Source organism: Carassius auratus, chromosome 49, assembly GCF_003368295.1.
Source record: "Carassius auratus strain Wakin chromosome 49, ASM336829v1, whole genome shotgun sequence".
Classification (NCBI taxonomy): domain Eukaryota; kingdom Metazoa; phylum Chordata; class Actinopteri; order Cypriniformes; family Cyprinidae; genus Carassius; species Carassius auratus.
In genome coordinates, this window is record NC_039291.1 from 12749097 (window position 1) to 12772999 (window position 23903).

Sequence of the window (23903 nt, forward strand, 5' to 3'; positions counted from 1 at the left end):
GCGCTAACAGCCCCAATGACACCACTTAAAACATCCCCTTCAACTTCCTTTGGCATTACGCTCTTGCTCTGATATGTGCGTGTGATCCGTGTGTGTGTGTGCGTGAGAAGTATGTGAAGCATACTGTTAGGGAAATAAATGTGTGCTGGCATGTTTCTCAGGCAAGGATTGAAGTGGTTTTATATAGCAATAGACATGGTAGAGAAATTAAACCGTAAAACTGACAAATATGAATGTATTGTTATATACATATTTATGGGTTTTTTAGTATGTGTGGTCATAAATGTTCTCCCTTTCTTGCCCCCCAGGCAACCAGGGCCACACTAACATCTCATTGCTCCTCGCTGGGTGACAGCCTGAGGAAGGAGAACGAGTTAGCGCTCATCATAGATGGACAGACACTCAAATACGCCCTCTCTTTCGAAGTGCGTCAGTCCTTCCTCAACCTTGCACTGTCCTGCAAGGCCGTCATCTGCTGCAGGTACTGTATATAGACACAAACACCCATAAAAATGACGCATGTTCACCTTTTTTAATAAGATTTTCAAATGCATTAGTCTCAGTTTCCCCACCATTTAATTGCATCGTTAAGGCGAAACATTTAAGATATTAAAGGGATCTTCTTTTTATTTATTTTGGGTATTAATTCAGGCATTTGCATTGAACAGCTCTGTGTGTGTGTGTGTGTGTGTGTGTGTGTGTAAGCCCCCCCACCACCCCAAAATCTACCTTTATTTCTCAAAATGATAGATTTTACTCTGCTTGGATGATCTTGTGTGTGCGTCTTCATGAAAGGTTGAGTCTTGCCCTGAGTGGCTTAATAACTGCTGAAAATAAGCACTTGGCTTCCGGAACAGAGAGGCTATGCGGAGGTAATGTAATATACCGAGCTCTGCGCAAATGTCAAACTAATGACTCACTTACTGTCATTATACACTCACACACACTCTCACACACAGGTAGACAATGCAGTCTTTCACATCACATTGTTGAGTACTGTAAATGTTTATCCGAACATAATCTGAATATAAATAAGCGTGCAGTGAGCCACAGACAGTTCTGATTTGATAATAAAGTGCGTTTCCATCTGTGAGAGGGAGTTGCTGACTTGCTGTTGCATGAAGTCCATATCCGGACTTTGGTCTCCAAGGCCCCACAAACCCCTGCAGCACCCCCCACACTGTCCCGAACCACACAGATCCGCCGACAGCCAGCAGAGAGGAGCACAAATGTGTGTGTGTTGAAGAGAAAGTTTGCATCTGTGCTTGTATGTGCGCTCCATGCATGGTTTCCTGAGTTCACACTCTGTTTGTTTAAAGAGCTGCTTTAACCTTCTTATTTTCTGCTCAATTCCACCATGAAGAACATTAGCCAGCCTTTCATCTGTCTACTGCCTCAGATCTCCCCCCGGCTCACTGTGATTGTGTGAGGTATAGAGTTATAGTGGAAAAAGGGTGGAATCGATCAACAAAATGACATAAGAAAGTGCTTTGGGGGGGGATTTGTCTTTTCGATTTTCGACTTTTATGAGTATACCATGCCCACGCTATTAGAGAGATCATACGTCTCTAGTAGCTCACACTTTTCTTGCCAATTTTGAAAACTTTGTTTTTGCAGCACTTCTAATGTTACGGGTGTCCTTTTGGTTTAGTATTTATGTTGTAGCATTTCTCATTTGTTGGGTTACAGCTGCTAAATGAATAAAAGTGAATGTATGTCAATGGTCATTCGTTTTGTTGGAAATCATAATCAGATCCAACATCTTCTATTGGGAGATTATATTAAAAAAATTGTACTATTATTTTGTTTTGTAGACACCAATAGAGTTACCAAACTATGACTATGATAACTAGATAATTAGAAATAATCCACCAACAATACTTACAAAATGTAAAAAAAAAATATCTATATATATGTATATATATGTATTTGAACGTATGTGTACAAAGTCTGGGCTAAAAGCTAATTATAAAGCTACACTTTAATAAAATGAAGTGTTTAATTTTACAATTTATATCTTAAATACAGTTTTTTTTTTTGTGTCAGAACTTAAAGAAACAGTTCCTCTTAAAAATGCTAATTCTGTCATCAATGTTCCAAACTCAAAATTTTTGTTCAATGAAGGTATTTTTTATATACTCTCATTATGTTTATCCATCCATTGATTAAAATCCATGCATCATAAAAAAATTTGTAGGATTTCTAATCAGGCGCTGAATAGAGTACCCAAAAAAAGCTCTTTCAGCCAATGGAATCTCTTTCCCATCCAAATTTTTCACGACACCAAAACTCTTGGTCACTTGGCACTTCTCTATTGCTGTCTAATGATGTTGTCACTTTAATGGACAGATTCAGACATTATTTACATGCATATAAAGCAGATTGTATTCAATTGTGATGTTGTTGTTTCCTGGGATGTAACTTCTGTCATGTTTTCCTTTCAGGGTGTCTCCGTTGCAGAAGTCCGAGATTGTTGACATGGTGAAGAAGCATGTGAAGGCCATCACACTGGCTATCGGAGACGGAGCTAACGATGTGGGCATGATACAGACGGCACACGTGGGAGTGGGCATCAGTGGGAACGAGGGCATGCAAGCCACCAACTCATCTGACTACTCTATAGCTCAGGTCTGACACACAAGCACACTCATGTAATTCATTATTCTGTGGCTCGGTCACACACACACACACACATCTCATCTTTAAAAATGTAATTACACTGCCACAACACAAAACACACAGCAGTCTTTTGCCCACAGCGCTGTTGTATCCGGGTAGCTGCTCCTGCAGTAATGGATCACATGTGTTCCTGCGGGCAAACTAATTCTTCTCTCAACCCCGCTCTCTTTAGTTCTCATACCTGGAGAAGTTGTTATTGGTTCACGGGGCTTGGAGTTACAACCGGGTCACCAAATGCATCCTGTACTGCTTCTACAAGAATGTGGTTCTGTACATCATAGAGGTATGTACATAAATCGCAATGTGTAAGGGGTAGATCACTTAAAAATGAAAATTCTGTCATCATCTGCCTTCATGTTTCCAACCTGTATGCTCATTAAAACACAAAAGAAGATTTTAGACAGGAATTTCACACTTCCCTTTCCATACAGTGTGTTCCATGCTTTGTTTGAATAGCAGAACAAACTGACTAAAGAGTGCCAAGTCTGAAATTAATGATTCAGAAATCCTCTGGTATGTGTTTTGTTGTGAGAACAGTGGATGGCAGTATTTTCAGAAATTGTAAATTGTTCACACAAAGCTATAAAATGAGTTCAGAAGTAAACCTGGAAACATAAGGGAACTTAATAATAGCTATTTCCAGGCAAGGAGTATGTAATATATATGTATGTTTATATATATATATATATATATATATATATATATGTGTGTGTGTATTTTTTTTTTTTTTATATATATATTTGAAAATAAATATTGGTAAAATGCATTCATATATTTTTGTTTTTATTTACTTTTTTTTAAAATAGAATACAATGTTAAAAATAGACATTTCAAGGAAGTCATGTGTGTTTGGAATGACATGAATGCAAGTCCATTTTTCATTTATTTTTGGGCAAACGTTTTCTTTACACATCATAGTTTGCCTTTGGAATGTGTTGAATGAGTTCAGATCACTTTTTAAAGACAGTCATCAAATTAGCCCCGATCCACTTACACACAAACATGCTCACACACTGTTTTTTTTTTTCATTTTGCTTGCCTTTTTTTCACACGACACCCTTGCGTACATTAAGTAGAATGCTTGCAGCTGTTTATGGAAGTGTTTGACAGTTATAAATGAGATGCCCCCTCTAGTCTCTGCTTTCCATCACACATACACATACACTCTCACAGACACAGACAAAGAGCCGCTGACCCCTATCTATACTGGCTGGGTCCTTCCAGTTCAAAACTGCATACCAGATACACTGTCATCCAAGCGCTCTGGAAGTGTGTGTTGTGTGTGCGCACGCTAGGTAAGGTGTGAGCTTTACTGACAGGGTCACTGTTCTGTGTGCTGGAGCATTTGTCAGCTGTGCCACCTCCTAAAATGGCAGCAGGTGCAGAAAAGTGCCCCCTTCATTCACCCGAGGACCCTGCCTGTGTGTCGATGTGTGTGTGTTACAGGAAGAGCTGCGTAAAGGTTAAATGTTTAGATGTCTTTATATTTGTGGAATGTGATTGTCCATGCACACCTGCCCGCTTTTTTGGGGATAGGGGCGTTTTAGGGGTCTCACTGGGGATTAGCTTCCTGCAAAGAAGAGCTTTAAAGGTCAAAGTTCACATACTGTCTTTGTCTTCGTAGCAGAGACATTGTGGGGGATTGACAGCAAGTGTACGTGTGTGTGTGTGTGTGTGTGTGTGTGTGTATGGAGGCTTTTGTTTGTATGGATTGACCTCTGCCTTGAGTTTGATGTTGTATCTTTGTAGTATTGTTTATCTTCACTTCTGTATTATTTATTAACACACTTCCATCTCTCTTTTCTTCAGCTTTGGTTTGCGTTTGTAAATGGTTTCTCTGGACAGATCCTGTTTGAGAGGTGGTGCATTGGCCTGTATAATGTGGTACGTGTATGCGTGTCTTGTCTATTTTATAGTCAAACATTCCATAAAAAAATAGTTCGCTGCCTACCTATGTAGCATTTTAAGGCATCAAAGGTACACTCCTGACAAAGGTTTGGCAGCGTCCCATGTGTCATTTATAGAAAAAACTATCCCAGAATGCATTGAGGCAAATTATGTGAGAAATTTCATCCAAGTTAAATAATTTCATTTTAATGCTTTTGTGTCTTTTAATGTTTACTTGATCAAAAATGCAGTAAAAATAATAATATTATTACAGTTTAAAATAACCATTTTCTGTTTCAATATTTTTTCAAATGTAATGTATTTGAATAAATAGAATAGGAATACAAAGTTAGAAAAAACAGCATGTACTGTATTGAAAATATAAACCTTTTGTAACATGCTAAGTGTAATCCATTGCAATCAGAGCATTCCAAATCAATTGTGGTTTGCGCTTTGGTTTAGATGCATTCTGTATATGTATAAAATATACTGCAACACTTGAATGTTCATCTGTTTTTCAGATCTTTACTGCTCTTCCTCCTTTCACACTGGGGATAGTTGACCGGCCGTGCAGTCAGCAGAACATGCTACGCTTCCCTCAGCTGTACCGCATCACACAGAACGCAGAAGGGTTTAACACTAAGGTACCAAGATTTCAGTAGTCGATACGAATGCACAATTTCAATCACAAATTACTCATACTGACACTACAAATAGCTTGAGACTTATAAATCTGTCTGCAGTGAGTGGCAGACTGTTATGATGATCATAACGCTAGCCAACATCATGTGTTATAACTGATCATCACCGTCTGATGTGGTTAGCAACATCAGCGTACTGTTGGACTTGAGACTTTCCCATAGATAAACAGGAGTGCAAGAAACCGCTCTGCTTCCATCCAGATAATAATGAGATTCATGAAGCTGAAATAAGACAGTCGTTCATTTATAGCTGAGGATCAGTGTTTGTGTGTGTGTTTGTGTGTGTTTGAGGTGATCTGGGGGACATTGCACTAGCTGTGCAGTTGCAGAGAAACTGTTTGTGTGGGCTGTGTGTATCTTGGCATTAGTTTGTCTTGACTGACTTTCCCCTTCTCCCGTTCCTGTTTTCTGTCCCTCCCTCCCTTCCTCTCTCTCTTTTCCAGGTCTTTTGGGGTCACTGTATAAATGCTCTCATTCACTCCATCATTCTCTTCTGGTTTCCACTCAAAGCTCTGGAGCACGGTAACTATCGCAAGCACTCGCACACACACATGTAGACCACTCCAGCTCGAGTGTGTAAACCTTTGAGTATATTTCATCAACCTTTTTGTCTCTTCAGACACTCCGTTTGACAACGGCAACAGTGTTGACTACCTGTTCGTGGGGAACATCGTCTACACGGTGAGTTGTCAGCGGGGCATTTACTGCGCTGTAGCTCTCTGCCAGTGAGGTCACACATCATTTCCTTGCTAGTACTCTGATTCCATTCGTTGGCCGCCAGTGTTTACAATGTAAACTTGTTAATGTCTCTTTTTGCTGGTTATTTTTGAAAAAAGTTCTTGTGACACTCTCCCACAACTCAGAGCGGAAACGACAGGAACTCTGCGAGGGAACTGATCAGATCCGACAAGACCGCTCACCATTGGCTTTAGTGGGCAGTTTATGACTCAAATTCTGCATTTCAAGTCTACCATTTATGGTTTATACAGTCATTTAACTTATTTATTGCTTGGAATGGTTCAGTTAGATCTTTTTCTGGGCTCAAACTTCTGCATGAGTTTTTGTGGTGCTTACTACATAACCTAAAAATAAAAATAAAATAAAAATTGACATTTTAAAGAGTTTTTTTTTTTTTTTTTTTACAAAAAGCTAAAAATATTAACGGTTCATCTAAAAAAAAAATATATGTATATTTTTTTTTTATTAATAAAAATATTTAAATAATACAATTACTACTATTTGTTTGCCTGCATGTGTCATTTGACCATTAACCAACATCACAGAACCATGAACATGCAAATGTGTTCTTAGATTATTGAAATATTACCTTATCAGGGGATACTCAGGGGTTCAGCTCACAAAAAAGTTTGGGAAATTCCTGATCTAAATAAATGATCAGTTTTAAAACGACAGTTCATCCAAAAATGACAATTACCCCATGATTTACTCACCTTTAAACCATCCTAAGTGTATATGACTTTCTTCTTTCAGACGAAGCCAATCATAGAGTTATATTAAAAAATATCCTGGCTCTTCCAAGGTTTATAATGGCAGTGAATGGGTGTTATTTTTCCATAGTTCAAAGAAGTCTGAAAGAAAGTCATATACTTAGGATGCCTTGAGCATGAGTAAATCATTGAGTAATTTTCATTTTTGCATGAACACTCCCTGTATAGTAATGCTGGTTTAAGTCCCTACACCATCACATCGTTTTTTTTTATGGGTTGTTCACATAGATCTTGTTCTTGTTGTTAAAACCTGGAAGGAGTGCAACCGAATGGAAAAGTACATGGGGGGGTCTTGAGACATTTTTGACACCCTGCCTTAAAAGAACAATTCTCATTGCCCTTTATAGAACTTATCTATAATTTATATACAATAGAGTGAAATGGATTATTAAAAAACACAAAATTCCATAAAATATTAAAGTTAACACAACAATTTGGTAATAAGTCTAGTTAAGCTAGTTAACCAGTTAACCCAATTGATCTTAAATTTCAACAAAACTCTTTTTTTTATGTTTTTGCTTTAATTACGTGTCATCAAAGATCCCGTCAGTTAAGTAATTGTTAAGGCAAATAATTAATCATACAGAATCACTCTCTTGAGTCTTTTAAACAAATTGCAGTCAGTTCATCATTTCATGAATCACACAATGCTGACCATGCTTTGATTTGCATGCAGCCTGCACAGAAAATGCTCAGATGTGTCTCATTATATCAGAGCATTTGTCCAAATCACATTAAACACAGACTGCAACCCTAAAAAAACATCTCTAAATCACTACTATGACCTCTCCACTAGCCAGTCAGTGAACTGAATTTTGCATATAGCTCTCTCTGTTGTTGTGTTGTGCTTTAGGCCGTCCATTATAGAAATGAGGCCGTGTATGTGTGCAGCCCAGACTATTAAATACAGTACGTTGGGGTTTTTGGAGGGGATACTAGACGCTAGCCATTAAGACAGTAATGAATGAGTCCCTTGAGGAGTGAAGTCTTTGTGTGCTGGTATTTCTTTTCTGTTCCTCGCAGGCTTATGTGTGTGTGTGTGTACGAGTGATTACTTTAAGGGCTAAATGTGTGTAATTGTGTTTTTAAGCAGTGTGTGTTGCTAGAGGCGATAGTAAGTCGATGCCTGTGTGAAAGCCCTCGTCTGTTTTTTTGAGTTGAGCGTTTAATCAGGATGATGAGTGCATATCATGACTCTTTCTCTCTTTCTCTCTCTGCAGTATGTAGTGGTTACTGTATGTCTAAAAGCGGGTATGGAGACTACAGCATGGACAAAGGTACGTCAGTCCCCATCCTTCAACACACACACACACACTCCTCATCGTCTGCCATCTGAGATCAAAGCAATGAGCATTCATCTGAAATAAAAAGATGTCACGTTTATACAATTTTAGAAGCAAATATACTTGAAATATATTCTTGTCTTGCCTTGTTGTCTAAAAAAGTCAAGTTAAGTGAGTTAATGCTTAAAACAGGAAAGAATATGTCATGGGCTAAGAAAAATGACAACATTTTCAGAAAACAAGATTCACTACCTTAACTTAATTAGCATGATGTGAGAAGTTGTAAATATTTGTACTGGAAAACCAGACAAAAATACTTTATATTAAAATATAAAAAAAATATTTAATTTGACAGGTCTAATGTATTGAATATTACAAAGCATTTGTTATGTCTGAATGAATAGATCACAGTATAGAACAATTTGCACTTGACAATGTGTCAAGTTTCACTGCAAAAATAATTGTCTTTCTTAGTATTTTTGTCTTGTTTCCACACACAAATAACTTAAATCAAGACCAATTAGCTTGAGAAGCAAAATGACTAAAGATAGTAAGTCTAGTTTTCTGAAAAATGTATCAACGTGAAATATGTTTAGGCTTAAAAAAAAAAATTCTGAACAAAAATAATTATATAAAGTCATTTTGCTTAATTTGATAATATTTTTTTTATTTGTACTGAAAAAAACTAAACATAAAACTGTGTAAGGCATTTCATGTGCAGTGTATAAAAGCATTGTTTGATGCATCAGATTTATTTAATTCCATCTGTTACGTTTGAATTGAAAGGAGATCACATTATACAACACTTTGCACTTGACATGATGCAGCTAATTCTAAAGGAAGGTCATAGAAATTCTGGGAAGTGCTTTAGATAGATGGGGGGAACATGCTGCTATGTCAGGACATTTCTCTGTCCTGCTGCCGTGTGTGTTGAGGAGACGTCCGTTCAGCTGTCCTCACACCAGATCTTGTGATGAAGTAGAGCGGCATTGGAATTCACACGGTGTCCTTTACAGTTGAAGAAGTCTATATTCAGTGTGAAACTGACCATGGCCTGTTTTTCTCTTCTAGTTTTCTCATTTGGCTGTATGGGGCAGCATGGTGCTCTGGATGTTGTTTTTTGCCGTCTATTCTGCGATTTGGCCAACTATTCCTATAGCACCAGATATGTTGGGCCAGGTGAGTGCACAAATACACACACACACCTACTCATGTTTGTGCTTTCTAACACAACTCCTGTATCTGACTGCTGCCCGGTGCCTTGACATCTTGCTCTCTGGGTGTTCTGTGTCAGATTTATGTCCCATTTCACAGTCTCCCTGCACCTGCCACACAGTCACCCGAGCCCCTGGCTTTTACGGCCTAACCTGGAAGTGTTGAGTTAAGCGGGTGTGTTGGTTTGTGCAACGCTACAGACGTCTGTGTGTATGAATGAGGAATACTCGAGAAAGGTTTTTGGCCCTGCCCTCACAGGGATATATACAGCATACACACAGTGGCTCTGTTCCATAATGTAAGTGAGTCGCCTCGCTCTCTGTTGCCAACATAGGCTGCGTCCTAACTGAAATGGAACATGCCAAGTACTCATTTAAAACACTCTGTAAATGCTTGTATGTTATAATAGTAACATGCCTCGTGTATCATGGGAGACTTGACTCAACTGATAGAAATTGGAGACTGGTGTTAGCATTTTACTATGCTAACAAATCAAAACACAAATAAGCATATAACTCCCAAAAAATGGAATATAATGTATTTTTTTATTTATATAGATTGTTCAAATTATTATTACATTTGTATTTTCACCTTTTATTATTGCATTGCCATGTATTTAGAACCAACATTTCTCCTCTTCAAACATATATAAAACAATACATACATATATATTTTTAATTTATTCCTATTAAATTGCTTATGTGATTTTTATACATAATGAAATGAAATTATGTGTAGAAATTTTTTTTATGCATGTAATTTTACTACAAAAATTACATATAAAATTAAAAAGGTACATTTTGTATTAATTATATTTATAATTAACATTTTATGTATTAATGCTATTCCTTAAATATGTAGAAAATATGATTATGTATAGCATATTTAAAACATTATTATATACTTATTTATTTACTTGTAGAAATGTTTTATTATCTCATATACATATATATTTTAGTATTGTATTACATTCATAATTAGCATTTCTCTGAAAAAAAAGACCACCCTTCCAAAAATGATATGTACATGTGGAATTAAAAAAAAATATTAAGCAAAATAAATATATATTAAGAAAAGATAAATAACATTTGTATTGAAAATGTTATTTTTTTATAAATATTTGTTACATAAAAAAGAATGTTTAAGTTTGAAAAAAAAATTTATTACAATTTACACATTAACAGATTTTAGTATGATCACAATTTAGTAATAATACAAATTTGAGTGTTATTTCTATAATTTTTGTTTTGTTTTTTTGCTTTGTCCACCATCTTGGATATTTTACAGAGTAATATTTCAGTTCTTTCAGGGATTGTAATACCTACATCTCAGGAGGCAGCATAATTGAAAGTGTGCCTACGGTGCCCTAAAATGCTACACATGGGGGCGACTCAATAAATTTTTTAGCAAAGTTAGTGTGTGCATGCTTTGGGAGTGTAGAGCGGTCGGGGGTTGGATAGAGCTCTCTGAAGCCCCTGGCCCATTAATTCGATTTGTGTCAGAAATCAGGAATGTGCTCGAGTATCACCACAGCTGCTCTCTGAGAGAGAGAGAGAGAGAGAGAGAGAGAGAGATGGGACATCCCTCGCTCTTTACCCTACAGCGTTGGCTTTATTTTCCCCTCTCCGTCCAGCCGTTCATTTTTTCATCTCTCCATCTCTTCGTGCAGGCCAAGCTGGGAGCACACATTGCATGTTTTTCCAGCAATGTATATCAGTGTGTGTATTTTTGTGCGTCTGCTCGTCTGAGAATTCGTGAGGGTTGGTCTGGGGGGGGGGGGGGGTATGTGCAGCTGTTGCGAGAGGACGCCGTCTAATGGTTTTCGGAGTCTAGTAGATTCCATCGGTGACATCAGCTGTGGAGGATCCTTAAATCTGGGGTCCCTTGATTGCACACCGTGAAGTTTTCTTCTGTCTGTTAAATTAACATTAAAAGTCACTTCAGAAAAATATATTCCTGGAAAAGTTGTTTCAATCAGATCGATTAATACTAAAAAAGTGGAACAAATGCAATGCTCTCATACTAAAATATGATTATCCATAGATTGATATATCAGCTATCAACCAGCTGACATTGGCTGTATTGATATTTACATTAAATTACATAAGTGATACTTTAGTGTCCAAAAAACATTATATACTGTATACATTATATTGAATGTGAAATAATTATGTAATAAATACTATTAATATATTAATAAATACAATTAAATAAAATATATAAATTGATAAATACAATTTTACACACACACACACACACACACACATTATATATATATATATATATATATATATATATATATATATATATATATATATATATATATATATATATAGTGTATAGATACATCATCCATAGATACATATCCAGTGTATAGATTTATTTGGCGTATATATGATGGGTTTTATACCGGTTAGAACAGTTGTTTTGAGTAGAATAGAACAGAACAGAATAGAATTTAACAGAATAGATAGAAGATTTCTGTTTCTTCAGAGAAGAAATTAATTTTCACAGTCAGTGTGCATGAAACACAAAGACAACTGCACAGTACATATGAACTTATCACAATACAATAATAATAAATTAATTAATTAATAAAAAAAATTAAAGAGCGTAAGATAGTGGCTGTTTTCCTGTGTGTTTATAGCACATATAGCTATAGGAATAAAGCTCTTACTATAGTTAGTCTTCCTGCACATAGGTAATGTATAGTATTAGTCATTACACATTAGCGTGGAAAAAGATACTTTTAATTGGGCCATTAAACGGAGACTGGGAGGAAGAACTAGAACAAACAGTAGACCGTAGCGGTAGGCAAACGTGGTAATTGAACTCTCACAGTCAACAGCTGTTGCAAGGAGAGGGAAATCCAGCATTGATTGGGTGCTGCGAGGTTTGCAGAGCATTGATTTCAAATGGATGATGCGTTTCTCTTTGTTTTAGGCTGGCAGGGTGATGCAGTGCTGGAGCTTCTGGCTGGGCCTGATACTGATGCCAACAGCATGTTTACTCGAAGATGTGGTGTGGAGCGCGTGAGTAATGTACCACACACATACACGCATCAGTCTATTTATTGAGAAAATACAGAGCGATTTCACATTATATGTTAGTCACTCGCAGAAACAGTCTTAGTTTCTCAGTTTGTCTTGCTTGTGTATGTCTGCATGCAGAGGACGGCGCACAGTGAGGAAGTCTCTTTTAGAGGAGGTGCAGGAACTGGAAGCTCGGGCTGTGGACCCTGGGGCAGCTGTCCTCAGAGATGCCAGCGGCCGCAGGTATGTCCCTGAATATGCCTTGATGTATTCCCGCCTTTCTATAAACTCCCCTGTAATACCTCAAGCTGATTTACAAGTTGTTTTAATATAGATTGAGGGAAATGCATACTTTTTTTTAGTTATGTTATTTATATGTTTAATACTAACTGTAATGAAAGTGACTGAACACAGGCAGCAACCTCATACAAACAGCAAAGTATATATGCTAGAGAAAACGACACAATACTTGAAGAGTAAATATAAATAGTATCAAAGCACACAATAAAAATAAGTAAAATAGACAACAACAAAAAAAGATTCTCTTGCTTTGTCCATCATCTTTTTTCACTTAAATGTAAATATTTTAAATAATTGATCAATAAAAATTTTAATAATGATTTATTCTTGTTATTATCACTAATAATATATATAAGTATATATAATTGATCATTATTGACTATTTTTACTTATAAATTTTTTACATTTATATTAAGACATTTATGACAATTAATTTAATATACCATTTTCTAGTAATGAAATTAATTTACAATGACATTTTGTTGAAAATACATGCAATACATTGTTGCGTTCTCTGTGAAGAATACATGCAATGATACTCTACAGTTTGTCACAACGAAGGTATCTTTTTGAAACTGCTTTAAAATGCCTTCAGAGGAAGCTCACTAGGTTTCGGAGCTGATTGATTTGTGTTCAGGATTTGTTTATGTCCTAAAGTTGTTTCTGAATTAATTTGTGGATGCGTGTCTGTGAAAGAGACTGCATTTGTGTTCATTGTGATCCACTAACCCCTGCCTGAACACCCACAGGCCTCATAGAGTCAAAGGCAGGCATGTGCAGGTAGAACCAGCTGCCTCAATCTCTCTGTAGGATGTGCAGTGACCTGTTTCCTCCATCCCTCAACCTTCCTATGTTCACCATCGTCATCATCATCTTTCTTTTACTTTTCTCTTTCCATTTCACGTTCCATCGATGTCAGGCGGCCGTGAGCTGGTCAGGTTTGCCTAGCTATAAGCACTGGGTGTGTGTAGCTTCCTTAAGATCGTAGCTCTTTGCATGTGTTTGTTTTCATACTGTGTGTTTGTGGTTTTGAGGATGACTGCGTGGAGCGATCGCATGGATTTAACAGTTTAGCCCAGAGATATTACTCTACATTTATCCATTTGGTGTACAGCCCTGTATGAGACAGGATTTGGCAGACAGACGTGTAGTCTCATGCTATTTTTTTTGTAATACCTTAGAGTTTTTTGTGGTCTTTAGTCCGCTAATTTATGGCCAGGGAGTTGACAGAATGGACTTCTAATCAGAGGGATGTTGGCCATAAGCCCTGTTTGGGTTTACCCCCTCATCCCCCCAGAGCAGAACACTTAACCTCATTTGTTTCAGTAAATATCCAGCTGTAAAAAGCATAATGGTTGTAAGTCATCCTGAACGAGTGTAGAAATCCGCTGAATGATTAAACGTCAGCTTGAATTCGGCATCGTCGGGCGGAGGCTGACACAATTGAAGAGTATATCAGGCGTTTACATTTGCAGTTTTGTTTACCCAAAAAGACCCCAACTAGCCCTGCCGGACAAAAGCTAAGTATTTTCCAAACTCTAAGCCAAACCTGGACTCATACGTGTGGGGACGGTTTGAGGAAAATAAGTTATTGAAAATTTGATTAATCAAAACAGCTGTCTTGATATTCCAAGAATTGTCCACGTTCCAGAGGAAGAAAGAGCTCCGGTTACCACCAAGCCTATGCGTCATTCCATCCTTTTATTTCTTTATTTATCCATTCATCATCCCCGTCTTTCAACCGGTCATCTGTTTTGCAGACATAGTTTTCGTTGGCTGATGTTTTGCCATATCTCATATACATATACAGAATTCTTTACAACGCAGCCATATGAACGCCACGTCCTTCCCAATGATAACAGTGCAAACGGTCCCCTTCGTAGCACAATATGAGCTTGAGGTGTAACCTTGAGAAGTTTGGCCTTCCTCCATAACAACTGGTTTTCAGATCACTCTTTCTTTTATGGATGAGGGGAAAGATCGCTTTCATCTGATTTACAGGGAAACATCGTAGTCTGATTGTTCTACATGGAACGTTTTTTATCAAAGATGGGGTCAGGTTCCTTTGATTCCTCCTCATTCCGAAACTGACTGCACAATGGAGTCAGATTCCGTTTCCAGGATTGAAATTTTGCCATTTAATTAAGTTACCACAGACTTCTTTATTGGCTGCATGAATTTAAGATTAAAGCGCTTTTGAATGCTTCTCGTATCGATCGGTTTTGTTTGAAGGATTGGAAAGCTTGAGGATTTAGTGCTGTGGAAATATTCGAGGAGATGTTTTTGGAAAGTTTAATGTTGTTTAGGAGTGCTAAGGGAAGCCATTTCTTTGAATTGTGAGAGTATGTGGGTGTAAATGTGTGTTCTGCTCGAGTGAGTATCATTAAGAGTGTGTTGTTTGCCAGGATGGCCATGCGGCAGAGTAGAGGACTGTGTTATTGAAATGCATGTGATTTTGACCTCTAGCTGTCAAGTGTGTACTGCCCTGATCAGCAGAACGCGTTTTTCAGGTTTGAAAATACGAGAGGCACCACACTACCTTTTCTTTTTTAAATTTAATTTACATTATTTTACTTCAGGCACTGAAGTGCTCCTACAAATACACTAGACGCAACAGGTGGATAAAATGCGAGGTGCCCAAGGCACATAAACAGCGTGCAAAACACTGCCAAAAGAAAACAATTAAAGAAATTATTAAAGGTGCCTCTCATTGCAAAAAAAGCGTTCTGTCTGATCGGGGCCTAAACGTGCTGTGATTGGTGGCTTAACTCATCTGTCTCTGTCTGTCCAGTCTGAACGAGCGTGCCCACCTGCTGACAAGGGTCTTCAGGAAAACGCCTTCCAGCGTGGGACGCTCAAACTCTGTGCAGCAGACCGTGTCACGTAAGTGCATGTTCCTCTTGTGCCTTTTTTGACATTTCCTACCCACTGAGATCTGCAGAACCTGCGGGATTGCGACTGCAACAGAGCCGACAGCATCTTGAGTTTCTTTTCCGAACAAATGAAAAAATCACTTTGAGTAATCAGATAAAAGTTTTATTTTCTGTATCATAAGTTTTCCACATATCCTTGTTTGGGATAAAAACACATTTTTATGTTTGCACTTATTTGAAATAAAAAATTTTTGTAACATAAAGAATTTCTTTACTCTGACTTTTAATGTGTACTGGTTGAATAAAATTATCAATTTATTTAAAAAGAAAAAAAAAGTTACTGGCCTCAAACTGTTGAACAGTAGTGTAAATATATATATATATATATATATATATATACGTGTGTGTGTGTGTATATGTATATACAGTATGTATGTGTGTGTATATATGTATATGTATATATGTGTGTGTATGGTTTTAAACTATCCATTTAAACTTTAAACATAAAATGCTAATATAGAAATGTTATATTATAACTTATGTTTAATCTCAGTTTTACAGCTGCAACATCATGGCTTTCATTTTCAGACCCACTTGAATTATTATCAGTGTTATCTATTCGCCACTAATATGAAGTATCAATTAAATATTGTGAGAAAAACAACTGTATATCGACAGCACAGCTGTACAGTGTGTGCTTTGCAATCCCACACATGCAAATATCCCTATAATAAAGGCTAACTATTGTTTTCTCTCTCTGTCTCCCAATAGATGGATATGCGTTCTCACAGGAGGAGCATGGTGTGGTGTCTCAGTCCCAGGTTGTTCGCTCCTACGACACCACCCGTCAGCGGCCCAGTCTGTAGCTGAAGCTACAGCGACAGCTGGTAGAGACTTTACTGACAACTGTGTTGGGTGATCCTGCTGTGGCCTTTAAGATGAACTAAACTGAACTGGGCACAGCTAGCGCAGCATTCGGCCGTGCTACATAACACACCGCCTCCCAATGAGGGACTGGATTTACGGGAAACAGAGGGTTGGGTTGAGTTGGGCGGGCATATTCTCACACCGAAACGGCCAGTCGAAATGCACTAGACATGAATGGACAGGCGAAAGGAGCCAAGTAGCATCCAGAAACGGAAGCCAGAGACAATGGTGTCTGTATCACGAGTCACAAGAATGCTGCATTTGGTTCTATATCGTGTAGGTGCGTGTTTGCATCTGCACTTTCATGTTATGTGAGCGTATATATCAAAAAGGATGTGCATATAGCTCGTCTGTTGCACTCGCTCTTATCCGTCATGTGTGTGCCGGTTGTGGGGCGGCTTTCTGCGCTTCTCAGTGTGTCTGCATGTGTGTGCTTTTGTTAAGTCCTAGCATCTGCATCTCCAGAGATCGGAGTTTGGCGTTTCTGTCATCACCCCGGCGATGCAGGAGGGGAGGCCACTCTAAACAAACACAAAACAGCCACCCACATGCATACACTCTTTCTGGAGGAATGCCCATTGCAGACCTGAGATGGGGGAGGTGTGGCTTACAGATGCCGCAGACACACGCATGCACCCACACGCATGTACCGTTCCCATCCAGTGAGGCTGCCAAAACACACAGCGATTCCACAGGAGGCGGAACCCCCACCCTGCAGCATGAAGCTTCCCAGCTTACCACACACACACAAATACACCTTCTCTCGCTCTCGGTCTCAGCTAATCTTCTACTTAAGGGCGGCCTCTGTATTTTAGAGCTCATGTTCTCTCCGTCTGCGCCTCTCTATTATTCTCTCTCTTTTTCCAGATCAGAAATCTCCATGTCTCCTTGTTCTCTTGGTCTAGTTATCCTTTCATTCCCTCTCTGTTCCAGTCGGTGGCCGCTGTGGATCACAGCTGTAGCTTTTGTGTTGTCTGCTTTCACTCAACCTGTCGGATTTCTGGACAGATTTGTCAAATAAACTGGACTTGTGACTCTGTCATTCTCTTTTTAAGCCTTATATTTGCCATGTTATTGTTGTCCTGTAGTGTAAGATAATATGATTTTTACATTTGTTCAAACCTGTATGACTTACTTTCTTCTATAGAACAAAAAAGGAGAAATTAAAAATGTTCATGCCACTCTTTTGTGCAATGAAAGTATATGGTGAGCAGAAGCTATCATGTATAGTAATCAATATTTGAAGTTGGGTTAAAACCTTTCATCAAAATTGTCCTAAATCCAAAATCAGTTCTTGTCTTAGGACAACTTTTAGATCCACTTCAAAAGTTGAGTACTGTATATCATTTTTATATTTTAATCTGATATTTTCTAAGTTTTCATTTTAGTTAAATATTGTCATTTTCATTTTTGCTTTTGTAATTTTTTTATATTCTATTTTGCTTTCAGTTATTTAGTCCAGTTTTAATTATTTTAGAAGTTAAACTTATTTCAGTTAGCTATATGAGCTACAGTACAGACCAAAGGTTTGGACACACCTTCTCATTCAAAGAGTTTTCTTTATTTTCATGACTATGAAAATTGTAGATTCACACTGAAGGCATCAAGGGCTATTTGACCAAGAAGGAGAGTGATGGGGTGCTGCGCCAGATGACCTGGCCTCCACAGTCACTGGACCTGAACCCAATCCAGATGGTTCAGGGGTGAGCTGGACCGCAGACAGAAGGCAAAAGATCCAACAAGTGCTAAGCATCTCTCAGGGAACTCCTTCAAGACTGTTGGAAGACCATTTCAGGTGACTACCTCTTGAAGCTCATCAAGAGAAGGCCAAGAGTGTGCAAAGCAGTAATCAAAGCAAAAGCTGGCTACTTTGAAGAACCTACAATATGACATATTTTCAGTTGTTTCACACTTTTTTGTTATGTATATAATTCCCCATGTGTTAATTCATAGTTTGATGCCTTCAGTATGAATCTACAATTTTCACAGTCATGAAAATAAAGAAAACTCTTTGAATGAGAAGGTGTGTCCAAAATTTTGGTCTGTACTGTATGTCTAACTATATCTGCCTGTTAATTACAAATAGACAAAACAATTTACAGTTTAGAGAAGAGTTATTAGAAACGGTGTTCTGCATATAACTACTGTTCCCAGAAACAGAAACGAGTTAAGACACATGACTATGAGATATCGCACTCTTGCGCCATTTACTGAAGAAACTTTTATTCCTGCCTGAAAGGCCAGTGATGATGTGGGCGGGGCTACCTGCCCATAGCATATAAATTCCATTTGTCCGGTCCAGCTCATCATTGAGCCTCCGTCTGTGCAGGGCCCAGAGGTGTTGTATCTTGTTTCCCTCCTTCTGGAAACAGTAGTTATATGCCTAACTCCGTGTTCCCATTCAGTCGGTTCATTCGGTACAAGTGAAAGAAAAGTGAAAGTCGTGACATTAGCCAAGAATGGTAACCCATACTCTGCATTTAATCCATCCAAGTGCACACACACACAGCAGTAAGAAGTGAACACACCGTGAACCCACACCTGGATCAGTGGGCAGCTATATATCCAGTGCCCAGGGAGCAACTGGGGGTTCCGTTCCTTGCTCAAGGGCACTTCAGCCATGGGTATTGAGGGTGGAAGAGAGCACTGTTCATTCACTGACCCCCAACCTACAACTCCTGCCAACATCAAGACTCAAACCTGCGACCTTTGTTTTACAAGTCCAACTCTCTTACCATTAGGCCACAGCTGCACCAACACATGGCTATGGGACATGTATTCACACCATGCAAAGTTGCTGAACTAAACAAGGGACCAGCACCCTTTCTTTTCAAGGGAGTGATGGCCTCCAGTTTAAAAGCTCGATAAGCACGCGGTAAAAAGCGGTAAGCATGGACATAGCTACCACTGCTGCAATGACGTCTAGTCAAAAATTATGATACAAAATTACTTGTGAAGTGATGCCCAACTGGCAGCTGCACAAAAATCATGAAGCATGCTGATGATGTTTCCACGTCCCCCGTAGAGCGCCCAAGAACCCCACGTGGATAGTAGTCATAGCAGGCATATGTAGACCGTTTTCTATAAACCAATGAAAAAAGACGACATTTAAATAGCGGCTTCATATGTGGTTGAGTTGGTAAAAATAACAAAAAGCTTGGTCAAAGCCTGTTCAATGGATCTGAATACAACTCGTATAAAGCATGACATCTCTTGTCTTCCTCTGAGTCAGAGATTTGACAGGGCGGGCAATCTGAACAAGAGCACAGGTAAAGATCACATGCGCTTCTTTGATGCCAGTACCAACCACAGGGCAGCATCCTCAGACTCAAGGATTCTAGAGGGCATGACAGGTGCCATATTATAAGCATTTTGAATGTGTAATACCTGTTGCTGGTGCTGGTTCAACAGTCATGAATCTTAAGCTAGGGCAGAAAACCCCCCTTTTCTTTAGGTAGAGGAAGTAACAGTTGAAAAATATTTTTCGCCGTCTTCCCTTATGACACCAACTGAATTGTCACCTTGCTAAAGAGAACAAGGATTTCCTCTCTCAGCCCTGGGGAAGCCCACTTGGACAATGAAATTGCAATTTCTGCGCTAAAGAAAGCACAGCTGATTGCACCATTGGAATCATGCAAAGAACCCACAGTATAAGTGCATGTGCGCCATCGCTCCCATGCTGACAGCGAGGATCCCTGGCATCACTGTGGGGAATTCTTTTTGGAAAACATTGCTGGATATTGCATATCACTGCATTTCCTTCCTCTGTCGGTACATGGCCCAAATGTGAGGTAAATAGTTCCAATGTATTGTGTATGTTGACAAATCAACACATGAGACTTTGTATGTTGAACACAGACTTTCATTAACTGACAACATTAAAACTCAACCCACTATCTTCTAGGGTCCTTTTTACACAGTCTTGATATATTGTCAGGCAGGTTCTCGCCAGTTTCTACAGGAGTCAAAAAGAGCCCGCAATTTTCTCTGTATTTTCTAATGAAAGGCGATAGATAATGCAAGCACTTGTAGCAAATGTAGCACTGCCAGTTGTTGTTGGAGATTCTTAGTCCTCCTTTAAATTTTTTCAATCACTTTATGTATATGTTGACCTTCAATGTCTATTATTGTGAATCTCACAAATACAGCTCCGATCACAGCATCCTCCATCCTCCTGTTGTTAACATCGTTCTTGCTGCCTATGACCGAGCCAGTTGGCACGCCTGAATTAATAAAGCATCGACCACATTTGAAGAGGATCTGCAAGACAATGCAGACACAGAACTGGCGCTGCCCCTGTTTCAACAACTGGTGAACCTTGCCCCCTTTGCAACCACCTCTGTGCTTCTGCCTTTGGGTTTCGAAGCCACATGAGGATCCACAGATGATTCAACAAAGCCTTGATCATCATTCTCGACTCTCGAGAGACTTCCACCGGTGTCTCTGTTTCCATTGTTGAATGCAGTGCACAAATGACCTCACTGTCAACCGGCTTACATCATTTCCTAGTTACACACTGTCTGTAAGAATGCAACCCTTTAAAATGGTACTGGGAAATAGTTTATGCTGAACCTGTTCATATGAGTCAATTGTGAATCTGAAAATCCATGGCTTGCACTACCACAGCGTCACTTATATATGACAAAAAAGACATTTCTGCTGGCTAGATTTGAACTCATTGCTTCAGATTCATCCTGGTGAGAAAATGATATCAGAATTTAATGAATGCCATTCGAATTTACACCATACATTCATCAAGCTTTTAAGGGATTACCAAACTTTGAATAACGGCCCATGTGAGAAAGTGTCAAAGGGCTTACAGGCTTAGCAAGAAAGATTGTTTTAAAATTACTGAGCTAAAAGATGAGCTTAGTGTGATTTGGTTCACTTATATGCTGTCTTAGAAAAGTGAAAGCCAACATTCACCAGCAGGCTTATAAGTGGAGTCTGATTTGTGCGTTCTCTGGATGGGTTTGTTTGAAGTGCACTTCAGAAAGAAAGAGTTAAAGGTAAGGAAATGAGCCGAGGTGGAGTGTTATCTTAAGATTAAAGACAGGAAAGAAAGGAGAGGAATAACACATTTACAGCATGTGTAGATCTTACCTTATTTAAACCCCAAATCATTCAGCTTGCCAAAGAGCACATGGTACATCAGTACGCTAGTGTGTATGTGAAAGAAAATATGTGAAGGGTAAACTACACAGATGTACTCTGAATTAACTAGTGACAAATGGATATTTAGAATAATCCCATACATGTTAATTTAATTCTTAATGTAACTGGGTGTGTGTGTGTGTGTGTGACCTTATAAACTCCATCAGTCCAGTGATCCCTCATTGCTAAGATGTCCACACCCAGGCCTCTGAATTTGAGCCAGTTCTGTCCAGCTCCACTGCCTCCAATATGGAGAATCCATTCCTGTTGCACCTCAGCAAGCACCATGTGGATCCATTTCAACTCTGTCCAAAGACTCCTTACATTTTAGTCTGACCCTAAAGTTTCCATATATACATGCATGCCAAGAACACAGACAGACTTGATTAATAAATGCAATTATTGTGTTTTTTGTGTGTGTGTGTTTTATAACATAGTTGCAGACATGCCTTGTCTAGATGGAAAGTGTGACTAGTGACGCATTCTTTTAAATGTGTTTAAAGACTCTTGTTCAAAAAGTTAAATTAAAAGCTATTTGTGTTTTAGCACTTTCATGTAATATTTATATAGATATAGCTTTCAATTTTCATCGTGTCTCATATGCGCATGTGCAAAACAAATATTACTGACTCAACACATCTGTCCTGTGGCCTTAAATGTTTGCATGCAGACTATTTAATTACACAAGACACTGTTCAATTTTCATCATGCACAATGACATAAAGTCAGTTCTGAGGTTTGGGTTTTGTTCAAGGTAATTAAATCAAGTGTTTTAATAACCATAAATTAGTAGAAGTATATTTATAATAAAATGTCAAGTAATACTTGGTGCAGTATGTGTAATTTTAACAATAACAATTTCCACAAAATTGATGATTTCCTTCACGGTGGAACATGTCATGTAGAGCCTGTTAACATTACTCTATTACACTTGTTAAGAGCCTGTAAATGTCTTTTGAACTTTCAACGACTAGAGGAATATTAAATTTTTTTTTCATCTAAATTATGTTGACAGCCAGGCACCATAACTTACTGTCACTCATTATCAGCACCCCCTCAGAGAGACCAGCAAAATGACGTTTATCTTTTAGAGTAATTCGATTTTTTTCTTTTTATGTTTTGGAGGGAAATTAATACTTTTATTTCGCAAGGATTCATTATTGATCAAATGGCAGTAAAGACAGTTCTAATGTTACAAAATACTTATTTTGACAGTTATTTCAATCTTCTGTTGTATCACAGTTAAAAAGATGTGTGATACACATTTCCACAAAAATATTATGCTACATAACTGTTTTTGACTTTTCTTGGGCATTAAATCAGCATAATTAGAATGATTTCGGAAGGATCACTTGACACTGAAGAATGTAGTGATGACGCTGAAAATTCAGCTTTGCTATCACAGCATTAAATGACATTAAAAAATTGGTAAATAATCATAAAAATTTTGATAATACGTCACAGTATTACCTTTATATATATGTTTTGCATTTTTTATTACATAAATGCAGCCTCTGTGTGCCTAGATGATTTCTTTCAAAATCGTACCAATCCACTATATACAGTACATATAAATTATAGCTGTTCAATTATGACGTCAACTCAGCTTAATTCAGCATGGGTTCCAGGATCTACTATATTTAAAAGAAATATGAACATGTGCATAGAGTTTTATGACTAAATGTTTTTCTTTGAGTGCAAACACTTAGCATGGAAACTATGCAAAGATATATGCATGCAGCCCTTGGTCTCAGTTTGGTCATGAGTGTTGAGAGTGATGAAAGTCTGAGTGCTTAAAGGCCATGTGTAACAGGAGCACTCGGGTTTATTTTAGCCATTAGCTGCATGTCTTCATTTGAAAGCGCCACATATACCGCTGACAGCAGTACTCAGCATCTCTTACAAACAACCCATGCAGTGTCACTTAACAGTCTCTAAAGATATTCATTATAATTAATATATTTAATATGTAAAAGACACATATCACCCTACTCTCAGAGAGAGAGACACATTCAACCTCAAATACTCATTCAGTTTCACAAACACACATATCGTACACAAAAATCGATCTGATGTGAAATTGCTCACAGAAACAGCTGAAACAGACATGTTCCCTGTCAGGACAGACTGCTACTTTTTCCTATAGGGGTAGAAACCTTCCTACCTCAAAGTTTAAAGGGATAGTTTACCAAAAAATAAAAATTCTGTCAACATTTACTCAAACTCATGTCATTCCAATCAGTGGAACACAATAGACGATATTCTAAAAAAAACTATTTTTTTCCATACAGTAAAAGTCAGTGGAGTCCAAAAAAAACAACACTATTATCACTTATTTTAATAT

At 38.1% G+C, this 23903-nt stretch overlaps 1 protein-coding gene across 5 annotated transcripts in view; it reads left to right on the plus strand.

The window, feature by feature from the left end:
* Positions 1-17462, plus strand: part of LOC113066271 (phospholipid-transporting ATPase IB-like) — a 47927-nt gene extending 30465 nt beyond the window's left edge. For all 5 annotated transcript variants that reach the window (XM_026238120.1, XM_026238121.1, XM_026238123.1 and 2 more), the window contains 13 exons: positions 309-481; positions 2445-2628; positions 2852-2962; positions 4489-4563; positions 5088-5210; positions 5711-5789; positions 5887-5948; positions 7996-8052; positions 9130-9237; positions 12217-12305; positions 12444-12548; positions 15397-15488; positions 16250-17462. In XM_026238120.1, coding sequence (XP_026093905.1) covers positions 309-481; positions 2445-2628; positions 2852-2962; positions 4489-4563; positions 5088-5210; positions 5711-5789; positions 5887-5948; positions 7996-8052; positions 9130-9237; positions 12217-12305; positions 12444-12548; positions 15397-15488; positions 16250-16344 — 1353 coding nt within the window. In that variant the 3' untranslated portion in view covers positions 16345-17462. The remainder of the gene's footprint in view (positions 1-308; positions 482-2444; positions 2629-2851; positions 2963-4488; positions 4564-5087; positions 5211-5710; positions 5790-5886; positions 5949-7995; positions 8053-9129; positions 9238-12216; positions 12306-12443; positions 12549-15396; positions 15489-16249) is intronic.
* The last annotated feature ends 6441 nt before the right edge of the window (positions 17463-23903 follow it).